Source organism: Tenrec ecaudatus, chromosome X (genome assembly GCF_050624435.1).
Source record: "Tenrec ecaudatus isolate mTenEca1 chromosome X, mTenEca1.hap1, whole genome shotgun sequence".
Classification (NCBI taxonomy): domain Eukaryota; kingdom Metazoa; phylum Chordata; class Mammalia; order Afrosoricida; family Tenrecidae; genus Tenrec; species Tenrec ecaudatus.
In genome coordinates, this window is record NC_134548.1 from 46,750,890 (window position 1) to 46,776,932 (window position 26,043).

General features: G+C 39.9%; 1 protein-coding gene across 8 annotated transcripts in view; it reads right to left on the bottom strand.

The window, feature by feature from the left end:
• Positions 1-26,043, bottom strand: part of CASK (calcium/calmodulin dependent serine protein kinase) — a 450,866-nt gene that overhangs the window by 201,861 nt on the left and 222,962 nt on the right. For all 8 annotated transcript variants that reach the window (XM_075539425.1, XM_075539421.1, XM_075539419.1 and 5 more), the window contains exons 4-5: positions 4,846-4,923; positions 324-396 (exon numbers count right to left, since the gene is read on the bottom strand). In XM_075539425.1, the coding sequence (XP_075395540.1) occupies positions 324-396; positions 4,846-4,923 (151 nt within the window). The remainder of the gene's footprint in view (positions 1-323; positions 397-4,845; positions 4,924-26,043) is intronic.

Genomic DNA, 26,043 nt, shown 5'->3' on the forward strand with positions numbered 1-26,043 from the left:
CTCCTAATTAACTTAAAAAGGATATCATTTAGTTCTTTTTATTTGTGTATTTTTCATTTCTCACCCAAACAAAATGGCAAAAGAGGAATAAGAGAATCTTAGATTGTATGTGCATTTTAATAAAGGGAACTGAAATGATAAAAATTGTTCATAAGAATTAGTACAATAACTCCCCAAATATAAAGCAGCTAAATATATTTTTATTTTTAAGTAAAATAAAATTTAAAATGATCTGCACAAGAATATTAAATAATCTGATTATTATCATGGCTTTATATCAGATGCTCTTCACAAACATTAAAGCTAGTACTAAAATGGCTTACCTTCACATCCCTGTGGATTATGTTATTATCATGACAGTAGCGGAGAGCTTCCAGTATCTGTCTCATGTAATGACTGTAGAAAAAAGAAATCTAAAACTGTAAAAAATTTATTTTTAAAGTTCAATACACAGAATTCTTAAAAGTTGTAATGCCAACCCTTTGTAAAACATATCCCTTTGGGTGCTCTGCATTCCAGAAGACAAGACTAATGGAAAGTGAAGTTAAATAATGAAATACTTGGCTAATCAATTATACATTTAAAATGCCATAAAGAAATATGTTCTAGATTTTCTAAGATATCTCAGTCAAAAAAGAGAATTAAGAATTTCATAAGTGAAATAGCACTACAAACTAAAAATCCAGGCTTAAAGCATGAGAAACGCAACACTTCTCTTATATTCAGTTGATTCTTAAAAAAAATCATTTTATTAGGGGCTCATACAACTCTTATCACAATCCATACATACATCAATTGTGTCAAGCACATTTGTACATCCATTGCCCTAACCCTCATCATTCTCTCCACTTAAGGCCCTGGCATCAGCTCCTTGTTTTTTCCCCTTCCTCACCACTCCCTCCTATTCAGTTGATTCTTAACTTGATTTGCTATTAAATGAACAGTATTCAGAGTTAAACCAAGAATTCTGGTGAAAGGGCGGGGGCCTTTTATCTGTAAGCAGAATTTGCTCCCTTCCTTATTTCCATTGAGCTCTAAAGATAAACCAGAAGGAAGAACCTTCTTAGGCCCCCAGTTTCTTTTTTTTTTGGTATCATAACAGGTTTCAGCTAGGGCATCCTAGATCAGAACCAGGATTAGTTCTAGGTCTTTGTCCTAGGAATTCTGATTCCTCAGCAGCCTATGGGGGGTCTCTCAAACTGGGCACAGGTGAAGAACAATGGAGGAGTTAGCACTGTAAAGAACACACATCAAAAAGCAGTAATCGGGTCAACTAGCAACAAAGCACGACCAGGATAGTTTGCTTATTTATCATTACTTTAAGACTTCCTTCCCTATTTCTCAAGCGCTTTTCTTACAATGTCTCTCTTTCCCTTTTGTGCCTTCTCCGCTGCATTTTATTCCTTCCAAATGTGTCCTTCCCTTTTCTTCCCATTGTCCCGCTTCCCTTCCCAAATGACCATGGCATAGTCATACCATCGTACTTAGTGAATTTTGTTTTATGCTTCCAGATATTCTATTTCTTGCACCTTAAAATAAAAACAAATTTTAAATGTTACTTTACATATAAATGAGCTTCTGTGTGTGCTTGTGACTAAGGACACACGTGTACACACACACAGTCCTTATTTCTGCTCGGCACTTAAAAGGGATATTTCATTCAGCTCCCTCTGTTCTAGGCTACCATCTAACTAAGTTTACACCAATGTCTTTCTAATTGGCGTATACATTATTCAATGGATTCTAAGGTCCCATTTTTAAAAAAAGAGAATGGTAGGGGAAAAAAGTCCCAGTTTTGTTCTTGTGTGTATTGTTTCCCTCCAAATGGGTTCATGGACTCATTAGTTTTGATGTCCAATTTCTCTGTACTTTACAAACGCATGTGGAAAGGGCAGAGGTTATAATTTTTCTTGCCTGCTCTAATGCAGCCTCTCAATACCTTTCTATTTAAGTTAGAGCTTAGTAACCTGGCATGCACAGGCCTTTAAGCGGTTCCAGTCAGGCAATGAAGGATCTGTGACCACTCCAACTGAAATGGCTAAGAGATAACACATGTGAATCTGCTTTGTAAATCCTGAACCTTTCTGAAAAGGTTACGTCATTGTCACTATTGTTAAATTTAGTCAAATATTTAGGAATGGTCTCTTTGCCCATTTACATGTGACCACGAAAAAAGAGTAAGTTTAAATTAAGTAAATCGACAACAGCTTTGTACCCATAGAATGGGCTGCTCTGGATAGGCAGTGCTAAACCAGTCACCTAAATTATCATTAGTCTAAAGAAAGTTCCTACCAGCAAACTCGTAAGTTCAAACAAAAAGTTCAACGAATAAGTAGTTTTTATGTGAGTAATAAATTATTTGCCTTAAATATATACTCATGTATTTGTATACATATCAGAAGTTCTGGAGCATGTGGGGGAACGTAGAACATCTGTCCCTTTCAAACTATAAAAGATTGAGTGCAGCTTTCTTCACTCACCTAGTATTGATTCTAAGAGGCTGTGCGTGGGAACAGTTTGCAAGTGAGAATCGGTATTTGCCTGCATGTTCTAGGGTTACTGAGTACACTTTTAATAATAAAAAAGTGTACTGTGTGCACTTTGAATCATGAAATATCATAATGGCCAATATATGCTTGTTTGATCTTCCTGAAGGGCTAGGAAACATGGTAACTCTACAGAAGGAGGCATTTTCTTGGAGGAAAGAAAAGGAGGTGACTTCTGGTCTGTTCTCCTTGGTAATTCCATTTCTGGGTAAATGATATTTGCTAAGAGAAAGAGACCTTATCTCTGAAGTTCCATAGCAAAAAGTTTTTGGCTAAGGATTAAGTTGCTGTAAGCAGACACCGAGTCATGGTGACCCTTTAGCTGCTTTAGGAAACAGAATGCCAGACTTGCAGCCATGGCTTCCTGGAGAATGCCATGTAAGCTGTACAACTCCCGGAGGCACAGAAGAGAGATGGCTCGCAGAAAAGGCCCCTCTGTGTGTAGAGCCTCACAGACCTCATAGAGTCCTCCTGTGTTCTGGGCCCGAGGTGCATGTCTTATGTGGAAAGAAATAACATGGGAACTAGCCTTGCTGTCTCAAGCCTCTTTTTGCTTTGTCTGAGCCTTTTGATTGCTTGCATCCTTGAAATTAGTTAGTAAAGCTTGTTACCAGGTAAGATCTCTTTGATTGGTTTGAGCTTGCTTTGCTAATCCGATACTATGTGTTAGCTTATACAACTCATTACCCCTGTAAGAACAGAGGTAATCGCTAATTGAGTTTGTACTGAGGCCCCAATGCAGTTTTATTGTATGCTAGCATTGATGCTTTCCTAAAGATCTTGGAATTCAGCCAGTTGAAGAAAAATAACATTATCAGTTTGATTATTAGTTGGTGCATCAGAGTCTCCTTATGCTGGTCTCACTAGAATACTGACCCACACTGCATTTTCCGACATTGAAAGATAAGAGGAGAAAGGAAAGTGAGAAATCATCTGGCCAAACATGCTACACCAAAGGAGGAATCTACCTGCTCTCTGCTACATGACTAGTGATTCTCTGGAAAAGGGAACATCGTTAATAATAATACTGTGTGAGGCCACCCTGTTCGGGGTGTGGAGAGAAGTTGTTATTGAGAGGAAGTGCCTTTAACACTTTTTTTTGGGGGGGTCTAAACCTTTCTCTGTGTAATGTACTGGTTCTGTTCTAGTCTTTTCCAGAAAGTTCTTTTCCTAAACTATTATTTTAACAGAAAATACAGTGGATATAAAAATTAGCAGGCTTTCAACTTGATGTGTAGAGACATCTATTTATTCTATAAACATTAATATTGGGGGAGAGCATGAGTCATTGCATTCTGTGACGCTATTCCTACATCCTACCATCCAGACACCCACCCACCATAGGCAAGCAAGCTCCAAGGTAGAGAAAAGCAATCAGGATAAATGACTGGGGGACAGGGTAATGTAGCACCAGTTAAACACGAACTCTGATTGCATATATGCTTGATCCCCAGTGTCATTCTGGTTCAAAAAGGAAAAACCATTTTCTTCCATTGAGCTTCATGATTTCATAAAATCAACATTCAAACAATTTCAGTTTTTCCTTTTTTGTGCTGCTGTTGAGGTCTCAATATGGTAAAGTACAAAAAGCATATTGTATCAAATTCTTTAAGAAATCAATATCAACAATGATATGCAAAAGTCTTCTTAAAGTATATAAGATACCATTTGGTAATTCTGGGTATTCAAGAATGATTTCTAATTGTAAGCACAAACAAAAAAGATAAGGTTTTAAATTGCGTTAAGAACTCAAAAGGGTAGAAAAAAATGGGATTAAAAAAACAACAACCAACTTTAGACAGTGTGGCACAAAAGAAACATGTGTAGAGCAGGAATTTAAAGAAGTCGCTATAATGAATACATACAAACATTCATTTGCTTTTGCGCAGTTACCCCAAATGGAGCCTATTCTTTCTTTTGGGCTGTCTCTCAGACTGCTCTCTTTGCTGAGACTGGGTCTCTGCCAGAAGAGCAGGGAACCAAATCGACCCTGTGCTCAGACTGTAGGTAGGCTCTACATTCATGACTCCTGAGCTATTAAATCTTTTCTTAAAGAGTCATCAGAAATGGGAAAGAGACCAGTACAGATGTTAAACCACCTGCAATGTTAATAGACAATGGCCTTGCTCAGTATTTTGCATTTATATTCCCTATGAAGTTCCACTAATGCACACTAAAATATAAGATATGCTTTTTTAATAAGAAAGAGTACCACCATCAGTTCTAAAAGCAGGCTGCTTCACAGGATTTCTTTTATATTTTAAATTTCACCTCTAGGGAATAGATACAGATTACATACCTGGCTACAGCTTCACTGTACACAAACCCAGCATCAGCTCGTTTTACGATTTCAAAGCACAGATCTGCTCCGTCCATACTGAGGACAAAAGAGAAAAAAATGGTAAGAAAAGTGTAGGAAGGACACACTGAATGCGAAAATACTCTCGCTAAATTATCAGGCGACAAAAGCTCATGACAGTAAGTTATTTAAAGCTCATTTCTTTCAATGAAAGATAGGTTTGACCCAGACTTCAACCCAGTGCTCCAAGATGTGAATGCAACATGCCAGCGTGGAGTAGGGAACCAGTGGAGAGGTCTGGGGGGGCCGGCCCCAACACCAACTACTAAGTGAACACCTGCCCCTCCCCCCAGAAGAATTTATTTCAAAAGACGGCATTGAATCTGCAGCTCCAGGAGAGGGACAAATCTGATCAGAGCAAATGGGAGCAGATGAAGGGGGAGTAGGAGAGAGTGGAGCACATCCTGGCCCACCAGGCCTTGAGGATGATGACCCCAATTAGAGCAGCCAGTCCACAGAGAGGGCCACATGGCCGGCCCCACTATGAGACATGACTCCCCTCACTGACTCATAGCTCTACAGAGGACAATACCGGAGACACAGTGTGGGAACTGCAACCGATCTGATCCCACCACACTAAGGCAAAACACTAAGGGGGGGGGGGGGCAATAGAACAGCAAGGGAATGGAGCAGTGAGGTCGCCAGGGAATGCTGAAGGTGGACTTTGGGGCCAGGGTGTGGTGCCCCAACAGACTGGACTGGAAAACACTCCTAAAGGCCAACAAATGATCCTTGAACTAACTACAAGCTTTTCTTTCTTGTTGTGTTTTGTTTTGTTGTCATTGGTTTATTGTTGTTTTGTTGTATATTGTTGCTTGGTTTTGCTCTGTCTTGTTTTTGTGCATATTATTATCTCTGCAGGTCTGTCTAAATAAGATAGGCTGGATGAACAATCTGGAGGAGAAAACAATGGGACCGACAGTTCTGGGGGGACAAGGGAAAGGGGGAGGTTGGGGGAAAGGAAGTGGCATTAACAAAACCAAGGACAACGGAACAAGTGATCCAAATTGGTGGTGAGGAGGGTGTGGCAGGCCTGGTAGGGCATGATCAAGGTCAATGTAACAAAGAGGAATTGCTGAAATCCTGGTGGGGACTGAGCATGATAGTGGGACAGGAGGAAAGTCAAGGGAAATAGAGGAAAGAACTGGGAAACAAAGGGCATTTATAAAGGTCTAGATAAAGACATGTATATATGCAAATATATTTATATATGAGGATGGGGAATAGATCTATGTGCATATATTTAAAGGGTTAGTATTAAGGTAGCAGAAGGACATTGGGTCTCCACTCAAGTACTCAATGCAATAATACTTTCTTCTATTAAATTGGCATTCTATGATGCTCACCTTCCCAACGTAATCGCTGAAGACAAATGGGTGCATAAGCAAATGTGGTGAAGAAAGCTTATGGTGCCCGGCTATCAGAAGTCTGGGGTCTTAAAGATAAACAAGCAGCCATCAAACTGAGAAGCAACAAAGCTCACATGGAAGAACACACCAGCCTGTGCGATCACAGGTGTTGAAGGCATCAGGTATCAATAGAACAAAAAAATCTTACCATAGTGAATGAGGGGGGAGTGCAGAGTGCAGACCCAAAGCCCATTTGTAGGCCACTAAAGAGATCCCCTTGCAGAGGGATCTCAGGGAGGAGACTAGTCAGACACGGTGTGATGTAGCAATAATGAAAAATACAACTTTCCTCTTGTTCCTAAATGCTCCCCCCCCCCAATCATGATCCCAATTGTACCTTGCAAGTCTGGCTAGACCAGAGGATGTACACTGGTACAGATAAGAATCAGAAACACAGGGAATCCAGGATGGATGATCCCTTCAGGACCAGTGGTGTAAGTGGCGATACTGGGAACATAGAGGGAGGGTGGGTTGGAAAGGGGGAACCGATTACAAGGATCTACATGTGACCTCCTCCCTGGGGGATGGACAACAGAAAAGTGGGTGAAGGGAGATGTCGGACAGAGAAAGATATGACAAAATAAATTATAAATTATCAAGGGCTCATGAGTGAGGGGGTAGCAGAGAGGGAGGGGAAAAAAAGAGGACCTGATGCAAAGGGCTTAAATGGAGAGCAAATGCTTTGAAAACGATGAGGGCAAAGAATGTACAGATGTGCTTTACACAATTGATGTATGTGTGGATTGTGATAAGAATTGTATGAGTCCCTAACAAAATGTTTTAAAAAAGATAAGTTTAAATCTTAAAGGACATCATAATCACATTCCTATTAAAAATCTGCAGAGAAATAAATAAAAGGAGCAAGGGAATAGAAGTATCAAATAATAGGAGTTTTATAAACTAACCATATATTTTTGTTGTTGCTAGTTGCTATTGAGCTGATTCTAAATCAGCTCAGACCCCATAAATCTTCTTTAAGTTATCACAATAGAAATACCCAAAAGGAACAACACAGGGCTTATGGGTAAATACATTTTAAAAATCACATTCTAAGATTATCTATATTTAGTCACATAATACAATATTTTAAGAATAGAACAAGAATTCTAAAACATTTAGTTATAGGCACCACCTCTAAATGGAAGTTTAAGCTATACATAATGGTGAAAAAAAAAATATATATATATAATCTGTAACTTACTTTGTTTATATTCCCATTCCCAAAGTTAATTGCTACAGATATACTCTAATATTGATGTTGATGATACTGTGTTACCATCTTGCTCTAAAATTTATCATGGAGGTGTGAAGGAGTCCCCCAAATGTAGGTGCTCAGCAAAAAGAAAGGTTTCTGCCCAGAATGTAGGCCAAAATTCATTTTGTTTGTTTACTGCTCATTCTGAGCCAACTCTCAAAATTCAGTTAACTTAGAATGTTTCAGGAAGCTTGTAGGCCACCTTATCCTCCCATTTCCTTTCACAGCATGCTCCCAGGAAGAATACTTACTCATGTTGGTCCTCCAATAGTCACAGATTAACAAGATATTAACTGACTCAAAATTTATGATTAATAAAACAATGCTTAGGGCATTTTATAATTGTCTAGCGAGTATGAAAGCATGATTTTGTAAATGTCAACGAGTCAGATTTCTTTCCTGGTCTGTTCCTGAATTTTCTGTCCTTCAACCCTGTGGAAAATCCCCCTTACAGAGTACATTAGTGAATCCTCACTAATTGCTGCCCAATCCGGATCGCTTCATTCCTTCACTAAAGCTTTTAGTGTTAATTTTAAGAGATTGAAGTTTGCTCTTGGCCACATTATCTCTTCTAACTCTTTATCTAATGACATTCAAAGAAACCTTGCTCTGTAAGTTGAATAGTTTTATCACCACTCCCTGAATATAGTATTTTCTTTCTTGCCACGTGTTCTGCACATATTGTTTCCCAAAATCAAATGCTACCTGAATTTAATGCTTCAGTTCCCAAGAAGCACCTTCCAATGATTACTAGCCACGTTAATGGCTTCCTTAAATTCTGCATAGCCCATAGCACAAGATTTAATGTGCATGTGTGCACCCACAAATGCACATGGCGCACATACACATGCCCCTTGACAAATCATTGCATTTATTAATGAGAGTATTCAAATAGTAATAGTTAGCTAACACTTCCAAAATCCTCACAGATGGTAACATTATGATAGATGGAGAAGAGACTGAAGTTGTCACAGATGTTGTTTTGCTTGGATCTACAATCAATGCTCAGGGAAACAGCAGCCAAGAGCTCAAATGTCACACTGTATTGAGCAAATATGCTGGACAAGACCTCCTTAGAGTTGGAGTGTGGCCAGAATGTTCCTTGGAGGCCAGGCTGGCTAGACTTCGTCTTACATATTTTGGATGTGTTGTCAGGAGAGACCAGTCACTGGAGAAGGACACCGTGCTTGGTAAGAAGGGCAGCGAAGAAAGGAAAGGCCTTCAGAGAGATGGAGCAACATAGTGGCGGCCAGAGTGGACTCAAGCATAGGAACAAGCATGAGGAGGTTGCAGGACTGGGCAGGGTTTTGGTCTGTTGTGCGTCAGGTTGCTATGGATTGGAAGCAATTCAATGGCACTTAACAACAACACCATTTTCATAATGGTTTAGGCTTCCAAATGTTTTCAAATTCAGCCTCTCATTGTTCCGACCCTCAGTATGTCTAATATGCATTCTACAGGGAGCATACTGAGGAAAGGAGAACGACTACCAATGTTAGAGGAACTAGCATCCTGAGAATCAGGCACCACGAGAAACTGTCCTTGTTGCAGTTCCTTCAAGTCTAAATATTTATTCCAGTTTTATTGGCATCTATTTAAACAGCATATACTTTAGTAGGTCAATAATAGCAAGGAGAATTGTATAATCATTACCATATCATTTTAGAACCTTCTCTGCAAACCCCCCCCATGGTTCAGTTGCCTTTAAAATGAGTTGTGCAATCACAGTCAGCTCTAGTGCTCCCTCCCTGCTCCTGTCTTCATTTCCCACTCCTGAACCAGCCCCCTGCCCTCCTTATCACCCACACCTACATCCCCTAGCAACCCCTTTCCCATTCATTCTTCCAATCCCCTTGAGAGGTCAATATCATTCTCATTTTAAAATAATTTGTCCGAGTGAACAGATAAGCATATGACAAAGGGAAGATTGAAATCCATGTCTATATATGCTGAGTGGTTTCCCAACTAAATTACAGAGCCCTGGTCGCATAGTTGGTACTAGCTGGGCTGCTAATAGCAAGGCTAGTGGTTTGAAACCATCAGCTGCTCGTTGGAAGAAAGACGCCATTCTACTCTTGGAAAGCATTACAGTCTCGGAAACTCACGGGGGCAGTTCCACTCTGGCGTGGAGGGTCGTCATGAGTCAGCGCTGACTTGATGGCAGTGAGTTTGGTTTATTTTGCGTTTACAGGGTACGCAAGGAGTAAGTGTGCATGTTCAAACCATTGGACAGCTAAACAACAGTTAAACAGTTGAACATTTAAACAATAGTCCAGAAGATCAGTAAGTATATTTTATACTTTTAAGAGTATATGATATTATTTAGACCTTGGTGTGGTTGTATATAAATGAAAATATTTTGACAGTTCTAAAAAGTTCTAAAATCCCCCAACCCCATTTGACAGTTAATAAACATTTTCCAATGTTAATTTCATTTATGGCCTAGCCTACTCTTAGGTATGGCAACACTAATGTTGTACCATCAGAAGTCAAGTTTGGAGAAATATGATTGTATATTTTGGTGTGTATCTCTGCTCATATCTAAGGGAAAATTCCTACTGGTGGAATTGCTAGGACAAGGGGGTATACATAATAACACAGTTGATATACAAACTATCAGACAGACATTCATAACTTACACTCCCACTAGATATGTTTGTTCTTCTAGGTTGCCTGTACTAGATGACTAGTCCTTTAAATCTTGGCTAATCAGATAGGAGAAAAAAAGGCATTCATGATTGTTTTAATTTCTTTGATTACGAGAGGCTGACTGTTACTTCTTTTGATTGTGGCTAGCTGCAGTTTAAACTAGTTGATGTATAAGGCCTAAAAAATAACGCACAGTGAGAGAATTACAGTTCTGTTTAGGTGTTTTACTTTCCAATCGTGAAATATGAGTGCTTTTGTAGAGTCCAAATTATAGAACACTTAACCAAAATAAAATGTCTGATCCAGAGCCTAGACTGACCTTTCTTACCTTCTGCTGTTTGCTGACAGGCTGTGAGTCATGCTGACCCTGTGACTAGTTAAGATAGAAGGGCAGGACAGAAGGTGCCAGCATGTTCCATTAGGACTTTGTGATGCAGATTACTATCACAGCCTATTGCATACGATACTTTCAGGGAATGTGAACGGGCACTATAAAATTTGAGGTGTTTGGCATCACCAAAATGGCTTACGTAAGGTCTGAATCAGACCCCACTTTGGCCTAGCCTCTGTGTCCCATGACTGTTGCTAGGTAAACAAGCATGGAGTGACTTGCCGTCAGGAAGACTGCGTGTGAAAATAGATGAACTAACAGAGAAAAGTGCTTAGATATGGCTGCTCCTGTCCTTACACAATGAACTTGCCAGGCTATGTCCTTAGTAATTTACAGAAAATGGGCAATTAGAACTTACATTAGCTAGCCAATCAAAATATTTATTATTGTTAACTCCTGAGTCCATTCTACTTCTATTTTTTAAAAACAGCTTTCCTTTGGTGAAAAATATTGAAAGTCCCACGATTTTTCAAAAGAATAAACACATCTATTTTGGAAGCAGTACACTCAGAATACTCCTTAGAAGGGAGGATGATGGGACTTCTCACATACTGTGACCATGTGGTCAGGAGAGACCTGTCCCTGTAAAACTAGTAGGGAGCAGAAGAGCAGTGGAAGTGAAAGACCTTTCGATGCAATGAATGGACACAGGGACCGCAACAACAGGCGCAGACAGAAAGCAATGGTGCCAAGGGCACAGGCCCCGGGCGGGGGTACACAGGGTCGCCACTAGTTGGAAGGTCTTCACAGCACCCAACAACAGCAACCTTGCTGGATGGAAGTCTATGGTGCTCCATCTTAATGTTCTCGTGCTTTGAAAAATTCCCTTTGCTTGATTTCAACCAAGTCAGAGCGTCTTTCTCACTTAGAGATGCTGATGGTGTGAGCTGAGCAGGATACACAAGTACCTTTCCTTTAAGTGATCCCTTTTGAACTTTGCCGTTTTCACACATCTCCCAGAGATCACTTGGAAATAGCCCTCGGGTTGAACCCCACCATTTTTGGCATGGTTCTTTGGAATTTATTGATATGCTTTATTTATTTTGTGTCTACTTTCGTTTCCATCCATGAACTGGGCAAGTTAGTTATTTTTCTGACCGGAACAGCCCTCATTTTTGAAGAAAGGCTTCCATCTACTGGCAGGTTTTGATACTGCAACAGGGCTTTGCTTTCTCAAAGGGCACAACAGGTTTTTAGGGTACTTAGGCATGTGATGTTACTTATCAAAGATGTCTAAGGACCATTCTCCTTTGGAACTCCTGCTGCATATATACCGAAGAATCATGGCCTCAGTTCTATACAGTTGCCACCCTTTGCTCACTAAGGAAGATTTTAAATAATCAATAGTCTTTTGGGAGCAGTTTTGACCTAGAGAAATTAACAGCTTTTGAAGTAAATTGGAAAATATGAGCACTCAGTTAAAACTACCTCAGTATTTAGAGCTAGGATTTAGAAAGAGTCAAGCATCATAGGGAAGGTAAATCTGCTTCTTTTAAGAGACACAGTGTCTAAAGAGAGACAACGGATTAAAGAGCTCCAATGTCACGGCCCTACCTCCTCTTTGGCTGACTTTTCTCTCTCTGCCTCATCATCACTCTCTGCTTCCCTTCCAGCTTTACTTTCCTATTCTGAAAATCCTTCGACAGAACTCTCTTGTTACCCTGTGGATACTAGTGAAATCTCTTTAACCTAGCTTCCCTACTATTCTGGAGATCACCCCAAAGAAACCACCTTGAAATAACCCATTACAGAAATGCTTTTTACAATTAGATCCCCTAAGATTTCCATAGATGCTCTCCAAGTAATTTTTTTCTCCTTGGTTAAAGGCTGAACCACATGCTCTTATAAAGGCGTTCTCTAAACATCAGGAGGAGTCATACACATTTAGCAATCTAGCAACTTGCAGGGGCGCTGGTGGTGAGTTGTTGACTACAGTGTCGGCAGTTTGAAACCACCAGCTGCTCCTTGGGAGAAACACGAGACTTTCTACTTCTGTAAAGATTTACAGTCTTAGAAATTCACAGGGCAGCCTTACAGGGTCACTATGAGTACTACATATGCTAATAGAACCTGGGGATATTCATTTATAGATGCATAAAGTTGACAGATTAATTAAAGCCTTGAGCAGTCTTTAATGATGAAACCAAAGATCTTTTAGAAGAGGCAAAAGAAATGGCCATAAGATTGTTAAAAACCATTCCCAAAGCTTTTCCCTGGAAAATAGATTGGTCCAAAGCCAAAGTTTGCAAGTGAGAAAAATATGAACATGTCTATAATTATTCTGAGAGCAGGAAAAAATGTTAAAATTTAATTTTATTGGGGGCTCATACAATTCTTACCACAATCCATACATATATCCATTGTGTCAAGAACATATGTACATTTGTTGCCATCATCATCCTTAAAACATTTGCCTTCTACTTGAGCCCTTTAATATCTGCTGCTCATTTTCCCCCTCCTTCCCATCCCCCCTCCCTCATGAACCCTTCATTATTCATAAATCATTATTACTTTGTTATATATTACACTGTCCGATGTCTCCCCCTGCATTCTTCTCTGCTGTTCCTCCCCCAGGGAGGAGGCTGTACGTATATTCTTGCAATCAGTTCCCCCTTTCTACCCTACATTCTCTCCACTCTCCAGGCATTGCCACTCTCATCACTGGTCCTGGCGGAGTCGTCTGTCCTGGATTCCCTGTGTTTCCAGTTGTTCTCTGTACCTATGTACATCCTCTGGGCTAGCTAGATTAGTAAGGCAGAATTGGGATCATAATAGTGGGGGGGGGGGAGAAAGAATTTAAGGACTAGAGGAAAGTTATATGTTTCATCGTTGCTACCCTGCACCCGGACTGGTTCATCTCCTCCCCACAACCCTTCAGTAAGGGGTGTCCGGTTGGCTACCATTGGGCTTTGAGTCTCCACTCTGCACTCACCCACATTTTCAATGATATGCTTTTTTGTTCCTTGATGCTTGATACCTGATCCCTTCGACAGCTTGTGGTCACACAGGCTGGTGTGCTTCTTCCATAGCAAGAAAAATTTTCTGTGGAACATTCTGGCCTGCACTTAGCCAAACCAGGGGGCTAAGTTGCTTTAAACTCTGTTTTCAAATGGCTTCTCAGCAGCAATTATTAACAAATGGGAATCTTATCCTCGCTGCCAATATGACCAAGCTTCCCTCGAGCTATCTCAGGTCTTCAGAGCAGGGGAAGCAGATTAAATACAATAAGATAATGACCTCTCAACAGCAGCACAAGAGATGGATGGTTTTATAATCACAGCACTTGCAATCTCCCAGTCATAATAAATTTAAAGCTTATAATGGAGCCACGCCCTATGGTTAGTGAGAGTACCCACCCAGGGTTTGTCCCTTCTGTGGGAGACCTGGGCACCTAAAGAAGGAATATACTAAATTTGGAAATAGAATGGACCTTACCTAATAGAATGGGCCCTCTTTTAAAAGTGAGTGAAAGGATTCAGGGGAAGAAATAGAGGCTCTTCCCATGGTTACTCTAGACCATAGGTCCCCAAACTTATTTAGCCTACCATCTCATTTTCAGGGAATATAAAGGTCACTCAGCAACTCCCTGACAATTGAAAAATTTGCGCCATAGCCCATAATTCAGGATAAAGTGTAGGCATTTGCTTTTGCGGCTCTTCCCACTCCCCATTGTTCCAGCACTCCACAAGGGTAGCCCATGCTGGGAAATACTGCTGCAGATTCACAAGGAGAAACTAGCATTAACGTTAACAGGGAACTTTGCAAATTTCTTGTGCATACAGAAGCAACTCTCCCAGCCATGCACCCCACATGCCTAGAAGAGCTTCTACCGTAAAGTTAAAAAGCCTCTAAGGCAGTGGTTCTCAACCTGTGGGTCGCAACCCCTGGGGTGGGGTGTGTGTGTCAAACGACCCTTTTATCACAGTAGAAAAATTACAGTTATGACATAGCAACGAAAATAATGTTGTGGTTGGGGGGGTCACCACAACATAAGGAACGGTATGAAAGGGTCAAGGCATAAGGAAGGTTGAGAACCACTGGTCTAAGGGTTGTGGGAGGCTCAAATAGGGAATCGATTTTAAGCACACTACCAATCTGTTTCTGTTTCTTTGGGTCCTATAAAAGATATACTCCCAATTTTTTTTCTGAAAATAGATAGCCTAGTTAAAAAGTTTGTTAAGCAGAAACTTTTTATCTAAATGAAATGATCATTTACCTCTCCTGATAGTGCTTTACTTTCTAAACATTTAGACTCAGGAGAGGTCCTAGAAGCTCTCCTGCTCTTCTCTGAGACTTCAGGAGTTAAAGCCTAAAAACATCCCTGAGCCCCTGGAAATCGAAAGGAATGCCTTGGCTGATGCAGTCACCAAACAGGCTACTTCTCAAACTCTTCTTCCTGCTTGCAATCATTCCAGGAACATTCCAGATGAAAGAGAGGCTAAGACCACGGTTCTTCCAATCATTCAAACCCGAATGTCTTAAAGAACACAGGATGGAACTGGGTCTAGTGAAGAGCCCTGGGTGCAGTGAGTTAAGAGTTGGGCTCTTAACCACAGGTTGGTGGTTCCAACTCAGTAGATACTCTATGACAGAAAGTTGAGGTCCTGGGCTCCCATAAAGATTTCTAGCCTTGGAAACCCACAGCTGCACCATCCTGGCCTACTGGGTCACTATGAGTCAGAATCAACGCGATGGCAAAGAATTGTAAGTGAGTAAAAGCAAATCCAAACTTTATGAATATTTATCTCTTCAGTATCCCCAGATTGAGCATATAATATACGCTATCCAGATGCCACCGTACACTTGTATACAGACCCTGGGGACAGATCCATTTTGTTCACTGGCCTGCATGTTCTGCTACTCCGAGCTTGTTTGGCCAAAATGCCCAGCATGTATCGTGAAAACTTATTTGAGTTTTAGTAACATTTTCAGGGAAACCTTGTGTCTGCCACCAATCATATACCATCTCTCTTTTACTGTTCCCGGTGGAATGACGGACTTTATTATGCAGGGTGCTTCCAGCTCAGACCATTACAACCCTTCTTATTGCCATTGTCCTGACTATCCCTGTATTCACAATAAATGTCACTGTCCTCCAGATGCACCCACCAGTCTGGTAACTGACGACCATATGCAAAATAAAACTGCCTTTTGGTAGGACTTGGCTAGCCAGATGTAGAGAAAGAACAATGAAAGAGAGAAGGCTGAGAATTGACGGAAGACACTTCTTTACTGGGAGGATCAAATCCCAAACTAGTGATTCCTTTTAGTTCAGACTTTCTATATGAAGGGTTATTTATGCAGGGACCAAATCATGGAAGTCTTGGGCAAATGTTTGGGGTACACTTTTGAAGAGTGGCAGTTCAAATGGTGAGACATGTTCTGAATATAACCCAAGTATATCTTAGCAACCCTCGCCTAGGAGTAACCTTTGCCATCTGAGCCTGTGCTTGCATTGCTGATGGATTTGATCCAGTTAGCACTTGCCAGGGATCATAAATGCATTTTCGTCATGATCTGCAGAGAGTCATTCACATTAGGCACAAGCCTTTCCTCGGTGCCCAATCACAGAAACTTGTGGCTAAGAGATTGCTGGGAAATATCATTCTTACTTGGGGAGCACCAACCTCCCTCTGTAGTGACAGAAGGACCCAATTTACTGACCAGGTAAACTGCTGTCTGCAAAAGACTCATTTTTTCAGTGGCTCTGCAGTGCCTATCACCCCCAGTGCTCTGCAGTTGTGGACCAGACCAATTGGATCATAAAAATTCAAAGGGCAAAGCTCTCATCTTCATTAGGTCTGACCTGCTACAGGTCTTCCCATGAATGTTAATGAATTTGAGAGCCACCCCTTTGGCCTTCATAATTTGACCCTTTATGAGGTAATTGTAGGTTGACCAACGAATTCACCACATTGGTCTACTGCCACTGATTCACAGTTAATACAAAGCAGTTTGCTGAAACATTGACAGGCTTTGATTTTATTATGTGCATCTCCTAAATAAAAGTGTGCAACAGGATGCTGAACAGCCTACTATGCCTCCTCTTTATGCCTGGTTTATTTGTGTTTATTGGAAAAGGCACTGGGAAAGTACTTCCTTAAAGTCCATTGGAAAGGACCATATCTGGTCCTCTGACTAATCCCTGTCACAATTATTACAAGGGGTTAAAACATTTGCTTCAATTGAAAAAAGATCATGGTCCCTGCCTGGAGTATTCAACCTACTGAAAGACTTAAAAGTTAAGCTCAGACGATGCCACAACGTGAAGCTGACAATATCTGACATGAATAAATCCCTCTCAGGGCACTGGACCAGGCCCGTAATTTTTCAAATTTGACATAGAATTTTGAACTGTTCTTACCTTTACCTGATTTTGAGACTAAATGGAAATCAATGATCTTAATGACCTTATGATTTTATTCATTATATAGCTATATTAATGTTAATTAGCATGCTACATCAGTTACATCACAGCAATATTGTGTTTTCCAAGTAAAGATTATAGTTTCCTAAGTCTAGCAAATGGAAGCCAATCTGAATCCTCATTACTTTTAAAGCTACCCTAGTCTTTGAAGTAGGCCTTACTGAATGATAAGTTTACTCATCTAATTTACAGAGCTTCTAGATATACGAGTTGCTTTGGTCTATAATTTCTGGGCAATGTTCTTCATCATGAGGTTTTTATTAAATATTCCTTTTCCTCGTCTTATAATGACCATTGAGGCTTGGAAAGTTAATGCATTTGTTAGATTGGCCCAGTCAATGCCAAGTGCCAGTATTCTAACGAAATGCTAGATATGCCGACCGTCTCTCAAGTCTATGCTAGACCAGCTGACCCTTTGCTTTTCCAGTACTTGCTTACTCTAACATACCTAAGACTGCGGACTTTAGCAAGTCAGTCACGCAAGCCATTCATGTAAGGTTACGGCATTTCTCAAGCTCAGAACATCCTTCACTACCTTGTTTCAATCTTACCAATTTCTGATACAACCTAAATAGGAGTACAGTAACAGATGACCGATTTTCTTTATTGACAACACTTGACAGCATAACCATCTAGCCACTGATGACAATGTGAATGGCCAGAACTTCTCAATATGTGATTATTTAGGAGTCAAGTTTATTATCTACTTGTAATTAGGATGACAATATGTAGAAGTTGACTGGACCAGGCAAACCAGACTATTCCTTTTCCAAATAGGGAGACAGGGACAAGTATAAATCGTATCACATATGGGGGCCATACATTGATCATTGTGATCAGTTACCCCTTACTCCCCCCTCCCTTACCCTCCTAGATATATATTTTTATGTGGAGGGTCTAACACCAACTCTTACCCTTGGTAGGTTATGAATTAGGAGAAACAAAGTTTTACACAATAGTTTTGCCCTGTCCTGTACAGGTCAATGGGGCATGTGGGGTCAGTGTACTTTAAGTCATTTGGGATTTCCATCATTGGATTAATATTTTAAAATCCTTTCTCAGAACAAGAGGTCTAAGTTGTTAGGTACCATTGTGTTGGTTCCAATCCATAGTGACCTTATACACAACAGAAAGAAACATTACCCAGTCTCGAGTCAGCCTTGCAATTGCTCCTATTCTTTTTTTAAACAGTTTTATTGGTACTTCATCCACATGTCATAGATTCAATCATATCAAGAAAAGTTATATAATCATTATCACATTCAATTTTAGAATGTTTTCTTCTTCATTGTACTCATTGTTACTCATGTAATTATTTTTAATTGTGGCAAAAATATACACAACAAAATATCCTTCAATTCAACAACTTCTACATGTATAATTCATTGCCATTGATTATACTCTGTGTTGTACAATCATTTTTGATATCCTTCTGCAAAAGATTCCACTGCCATTAAACTTAATGCCCCCTGAGCAAAAACTCTTCCTCCTTCAACTGTGGTAACCACTGATCAAGTTTGATTTCTTTCTTTTTATTTTAGTAGTTTTCTTGATATAATATTCACTTCCATAGTTAAATTGCTTTTAAGTGTTGTATACATATAATTACAATCAGTTCTAATGCTCCCCTCCTTGTATTCATTGCTTGCTTCCCAAATCCCCTCCTCCCACCCCACATGTCCCCGATAAACCATTGCATCAGTTATTGTTTCTAGGCATCCACTCTTTTTGTGCTTCACAAATTGGGACACCCAAGAGAATGCTTTGAAAATGATGTTGGCAGCGTATGTGAAAAGGTGCTTGACACACTGGACGAATGTATGGATTGTCATAAGAGGTGTAAGAGCCCCCAATAAAAGTATTTGAAAACAAAAGAGCTCAAGCCACACAGAATTCAGGAACAGGAATGGGAGTAGCGATACCAGGAGGGCAGGGGGAAAGTGGGGAGGGGAGGAATGAGGAACCGATTGCAATGATCGATACATAACCATAATCACCACCACCACCACCACCCAGGGGGACAAACAGAAACTGTGGGGAAGGAAGACAGAGGTTGGTGTTAAGATATGAAAATAATAATAATTTATCAAGGGGTCACAAGGGTGGTGGGGAGGGGAAGAGAGGAGCTGATACCAAGGGCTCAAATAGAAAGTGAATGTTTAGAAAATGACAGCAACATATGTACAAATATGGTTGATAAATCAATGTATGAATTGTTATAGGAGGTGTAAGAACCCTCAATAAAATGATCTTTTTAATAAAAAAAGAAAGGAAAAAACCCCAAAGGCAAAGTAACATGAAACAGAAAGAAGAAAACAACAATTTAAAGATAAAAAGAAAGAGGAAGAAAGAAAAAAAAACACCAACAATAGTTACAAAGCCAGAGAGGAAACTGCTGTCATGGAATTTATTCCTATTCTTGAGCCATTGTTGCAGCCACGGTATTAATTCATCTTCTGGAGGGTCTTCCCCTCCCTCCCAGCCCCTCTACTTTATCAAACCGGGTGTCTTTCTCCAGGGACTGGGCTTTCCTGACAACACATCCGAAGTATGTAAGGTGAAGTCTCGCCACCATGGCCTCTAAGGAGCACTCTGGTTGTATTTCTTCCAAGACTGACCGATCGGTTTATCCTTTTAGTAGTCCACGGTGCTTTCAGGATCCTTCTCTGGCACCACACTTCAAATGCACTGATTCTTCTTCAGTCTTCCATATTCAGCGTCCAACTTTCATATGCACACGAGACAATGGAAAATACCATGGCTTGGGTCAGGAGCACCTTAGTCTTCAAAATAACATTTATGCTGCACAATACTTTTCAGAGGTCTTGTGCAGCAGATTTACCAAATGCAACGTGTTAGTTGATCTCTTTCCTGTGCTACATGAGCACTGATAGTGGATGCCAGCAAGATGAAGTCCTTGACAACTTCCATTTCCCCCCTATATATCCTGATGTTTTCCATTGTGCAGTTGTGAGGATTTTGGTCTTCTTTACACTAAGTTGTAATTCATAGTTAAGGTTGTAATTCTGGATCTTCATCAGCAAGTGCTTCCAGTTCGCCTCACTTTCGGCCAGCAAGGTTGGGCCATGTGCATTTCGCAGATTGTTAATAAGCCTTCTTCCATTCCTGATGCCACATTCTTCTTCATATAAGCCAGAGGTTCTCAACCTGTGGATCACTACCCCTTTGGGGGTTGAATGACCCTTTCACAGGGGCCGCCTAAGACTATCAGAAAACACATATTTCCGATGGTCTTAGGAACCGAGACACCACTCCTCTATCCATCTCCAGGCAGGTCCACCCATATGCAGATACACCCACCTACGAGTACCTGGCGTGACGACTGTTACCCATGCTACACCATGCTTCAAGACAAAATCTCGTTTATTTGTAATTAGAAATAAATATTTCACAATATAGAATTACATATTGTTTTTGTGATTAATCACTATGCTTTATGTTCAATTGGTAACAATGAAAATACATCCTGCATATCAGATATTTATATTATGATTCATAATAGTAGTAAAATTACAGTTATGAAGCAGCAACGAAAATCATTTTATGATTGGGGTCACCACAACATGAGGAACTGTATGAAAGGGTCGTGGCATGTGGAAGCTTGAGAACCACTGATGTAAGCCGTCTAGCTTCTCTGCTGATCTGCTTAGCACATAGATTGAATCAGTATGGTGAGAGGATACAACCCTGCTGCACACCTTTTCTGACTTTAAACTATGCAATATTCCTTTGTTCCGTTGGCACACCTGCCCCTTGACTCATGGACAAGTTCTGCAGTAACACAGTGAAGTAAGCATTCTGGAAAGGGTTGTCTATAATCCCATTAAAGATAACCTAGGCATAGGTTGTTCATTTGTAGGCTCATTTGTGCTCTGGTTTGGGGGAAGGTGCTGATCTGGCAATGATACTGCTACTGCAATGGCAGGGCAAGCCAAGTCTTTAATTTCCCTTGTGAAGGTTGTGTTGGATAACTGCTTGCACAGGCTTTTCTGCTAGTCCATTTCCTATTAGGCCTGGGCTATTGCTAATACTTCTTGCTGAGCATGGATAAATATCTCAGGAACAGTGGAACAAAAGCTCTGTATATCCCACTAATAAAATTCTCCCCTAGATTTAGTTTCTGTTTAGTTGGCTGAGGAGGGGGTGTGCAAATGTGGATTAGAGATATTCTAATTACTGGGATCTCCTGGTGAAGTAGAGGAGCAACTAAAAAGAGGAAGGCCCTCAACAAGATGGATCTGGGATATTGCCTTCTGTGGTGCACAGGGTCACACAACGAGCCATAACCAAAGTGACGGCACCTAACAATACCGCCATGACTGGAATCATAACTTTCATCCTTAACTAAAGTTGTTACCCTGTCTATCAATGTAATGCACACGAAAAGAGTAGTGTAAATGCTTCTGCTCCTTTTTCTAATGAGGTGGAGGGACCCCGCACTCTGGATTAGATTTTTTTACATGATCAAGCAGTTTCCTAAATGGAGCTCTGTTCCACCAGTTTCTCAAGAGCAATGAGGCAGGGCGCTAAAGCTATGGCATGACAAAGACATCTAGTAGTTGGTTGGAAGTCTTACAATACGAAGTGTCTGGCCTCCAATAAAATGATTAAAAAATACGAAGTGTCTGAGCACGCCACTAGAACCTAGGGAAGGGGGTGTACACTGAAGAAAGCATACCTAATTGTGGCCCAAAGAATGTTCAATTTAATCTTTTATCATTGGGAAGCAATGCGCTGGAGGCCAAATTATAAGATACTTGTCTTTGACTTCTCTTAACTTCTGCTTCTTGTTGATCAGACTGTTAACCTATACACAGATCAAGCCTATGACTAAGGAATGTTGGCCCTGCTGGTATTTATACAACAAATGCCAGGAGGTCACTAGCATGTTTGGGAGGGATTTTTCATAGAGATCATAGTCATCACAGCCCATTGTATAAGACGTTCTCAAGGAATGTTTAAGGGCACTACCAAATTTGAGGTGTTTGGTATAACTAAAATGGCTTACATAAGATATGACTCAGACTGTTTTGTACTAGGCTCTATTTCTGAAAAGCTGACCTAAGACTATTGGTAGGTAAATAGGGAAGACTGTGGCTGAAAGTAGTTTAGCTAGTATGCAGAAAGATGCTTACACAGGGAACTTGTTTTGGGGTAAGTCCTTAATAATTTACCCCAAAATAGTCAACCCAAATATTCTTTACTGTCAACTCCTGTGGTGCTGTGGGTTAGATACTGGGAAAGATGATCTATCTGTTCCCATACATTCTAAGAAGCTTTATGTAGGGTGGCTATGAATTGGAATCAATTAGATGGCAGTCAATTTTGGTTTGCTTAACTCCGGAGTCTGGCTTATCATCACAAAATTGTCACCCCTTAGATTTGTGTTCTCCACATGCTAGATACAAGCCTGTCATTCTGAATTCAGATGTTTTAGTACTTGCAACAAATCTTTTTGCTTTATTAGAGCAGAGTCAGAATAATTTTCTCTATGACAGGGTAAACCCCATTTAACTTAGATCAGAGAGGAGTTAGGAAAAGAAGAGTTAAATTGATTTGTGTCGTGGGATTTTGGGGAGAATGATCTGCAACCTTGGAAACCCCATGGGGCAGTTCTACTCCGTCTTGTAGGGTCCCTATGAGCTGGAATCGCCTCGATGGCATGGGTAGATATGTTCTGAGATCTAGAGGAAGGCTATTTGGAGGGACCTGGAGGAGGAAAGTAGGCAATCAGATCTGAGGAGTGCAGAAGGAATACAGGAGGTGAGAGACAAAATCTGAGGAGAGAACAGCCAGTAAGAAATAACTGGGAATTCTTTATTTATTGCCTGGCGCTATGATCCAGCATGGATCAATAGATCTTTTCTGGTCATCAATGAAATACCAGAACTTGAAATGATTTAATATCTGTACACATATATGCATAGATAATTTTTAGGTCTCTATTCTTTTTTACTGACCTGTCTGTTTTTGTATCTGTTGTTTTTGTTAGGTGCCATCAAGTCAGTTCTGATGCACAGTGACCCTATGTACAACTACCATATGATTTTTAATACTATCATAATATACTTTACTATTTGGCAAGATAAATATCATGTCATTATCTTTATCAATATTGTGTTCTTATTCTTTAGAAAGCTGAATTTTAAGATCATTTTGTTCAATTAAAAATTATATTTTAACTCAGATGGTGCTACATTTATGCATTAACTTCTAAAAAATTAACATTTTTCAAATATTCTCATCCATAAGCATGATGTGCCGCTCCACTTCATTTTATGCTTCTTAGTTATAATTTTACAGTTTTCTTCATATTAGTTCCAAAGATTGAATATTAAGATTCCCCCCCTCAGCATTATAAATTTTACATGTGATTGCAAATGGGATGTTTTTAGATTATATCTTTTTTAATTCAATGGTTTATAATCAGGAATCTCAAATGCAACCACTTGAGTAATTATTTATGTTCTTTGAAAGGCTATTCTGAAAGAAAGTTATTCTAGAAAAATTATTTTTCTATTATTAAAGCTATTTGATTATTTCTAAGATTAATTGATATTAAAGTAAAAGAAGTAATTTATTAATTTTAAATTTAATGCAATATAGAAATAAAAGCTAAAAATACTGTTATTTATGCAAATTGTATTCAACATAAAAATTTTACATATACATATTCATAATACACAGAGTCCCAATATAGTAACCTTGAAAAAAAGTTTGATTACTCAGTTTTTTGATGAACCTTCTTTGGTGATATAGTGATTCTAAAAAAAAGTTTGCAAATACCCATTTTATCACCTGTCCAAATAGTTTCCTACCCTAGGGTGATCCTTTGGCTGCCAAATTTCTCCAACAATTTCTGAAACCCCGCCCCTCCCCCCCCCCACACACACTCGATTCGGGATATATATGTTAATAGCCTAGTTGACTCTATTCCAAGGGAATGAAATGAGACATAGATGAAACCCTTTTATAAAACAATATGTAGAGTGCTTTCATATTGTATACAGGTTTGCTCTGCATGTGAAAGTAGTAGGACTATGAATGATCCTAGCTGTCTCCCTTTTGCCGATTTGAAATTTTACTTATATAATCAATTTAAAGTATCCAAAAATTAAAACAAAACAACAAACATAAAAGAATACAGGTCTAGAGGCACAAGGTATAGCTAGGCACGTGGCCGGTGAAAGCAGAGAAAAGAGGTGTTGGTAGGAGACTGTCGTTCGCTGCTGTTTTCTCCTGGCAGCCTCACGTGTGCAGAGTAGAACTGCTCCACCGGGTTTTCAAGGCTGTGATCTTTTCGTCCGAAAGCACACTGGTTACACGTTGGGCTACTAACCACAAGTCCCATAGTACAAAACTACCAGCTATTCCCATAGGGAGTTACAGTCTTGGAAACTCACAGGGGCGATTCTATTCTGTAGTTGAAGCTCACTGTAAGTGGGAATCGACATGATGGCAGTGAGTTTGATTTTGGTTTGGACCCTTTAGCTGCAGACTGCCTTACTCTGAGATGCTTTTTGGTGGGTTCCAACCAGCAAACTTCCAGTTGGCAGTCAAGCACATAACTTTGACACCCAAGGGCTCTACCTGATTATATGAAGTGCTTCTCAAATTCTCTCCGGTGTACCAGTTGCCTGTCTCCACCCCCATGTTTTTCATAAATCCACACTTTATAAAATACAAAATCATATTTAGACTTTATAAAAAGCAAAACAAAACCCATTGTCATTGAGTCAACTCGGACTGGTAGTGATCCTACGGGACAGGGCATAGAATTGCTCCTTAGGGTTTCAGAACAACAGCCTCATCTTTCTCCAATCTGGTGGTTAGCGGTCCAATGCGTCACTCACACCACTGCCAGGGCTCCTCCCCTCAATTTCTGTACACATGTCATCACAGATAGATATTAGTTGGAAAACTGGTACTAGTCTGTCCAGCATTCTTTGAAAGAAAGTTATCCTAGAAACTGTTATCAAGGATGGAACAAAAATTGAATTTCTCTAACATCTCTGGAGATAACAAAAAATAAACACCGCCCATTTTTTAAAAGTTTCAGTGAATTAACAATGAGTGAAATCATTTATTGAAAGAGGGCAAGAATTAAAGCTCAAAGAAAAGAGACAGAGACCCTTATGCCCTGAAGTAGGGAGTAGGCTATGGGAAGAAGGCAGCTCTGGGGGTAGGGGCAAGATAACTGGGAGAGGGGCACTCTGGAAAAATGGACAGGTTCCAGCTACTTTTCGATGATCAAGAGGTGCATCAAGGAAACAGAGCGCTCCTTTTGGCAAACTATGATGTTTCCTCCATAAGAAGTTCAAACCCTGATGAAACACCCCTTGGCTAGAGCCACGGAGAGCTGCATCTTAGGAACTGGGGTACTGAACATAGTCTAGTACATCCTGTTGGTAGACTAGAAAGAACCCGCTGTTTACCAAGCAGTTAAAGGTAAACTTAAAGTCCTGCAAGAAACAGGGAATTATAAAAGTGATACTACAGATTCAACAAAGAAGCAAATAGAAATTTCAGACGTGATAAATAGGACTAAAGTTAAGAATGTAAGCAGGTTAGTTGAAGAGAATAATAGTTCAATGAAAGATCAGAATAAAACGCACATAAAATATGGACAATATTTTGAGAAACATAAGGGATAACAATAAGAAGGTCAGCATAGTCCCTTGAAGTTCCAAAAAAGAAATGAACACAAATAGAGTAAAAGCAAAATTGAAAAGGTAATGCCTGATATTTATCCTGAAATAGAAACCAGCTTATTGATTCAAGAAGTCTAATAAATAACAAACAAGACAAATAAATCTACAGAAAACAGAGGCAGAGTGATATAAGAAAATTAAGTCAAATAAAAACTCAGAGATGAAGCATGACAAAAAGGTAAAATGTGGTGAATATGTAGATGAATCTTGATTGTACAGCACAACTATTTTCTCACCCTTGGTACGTACATATAGCTAATATATCTCCAGAGAGA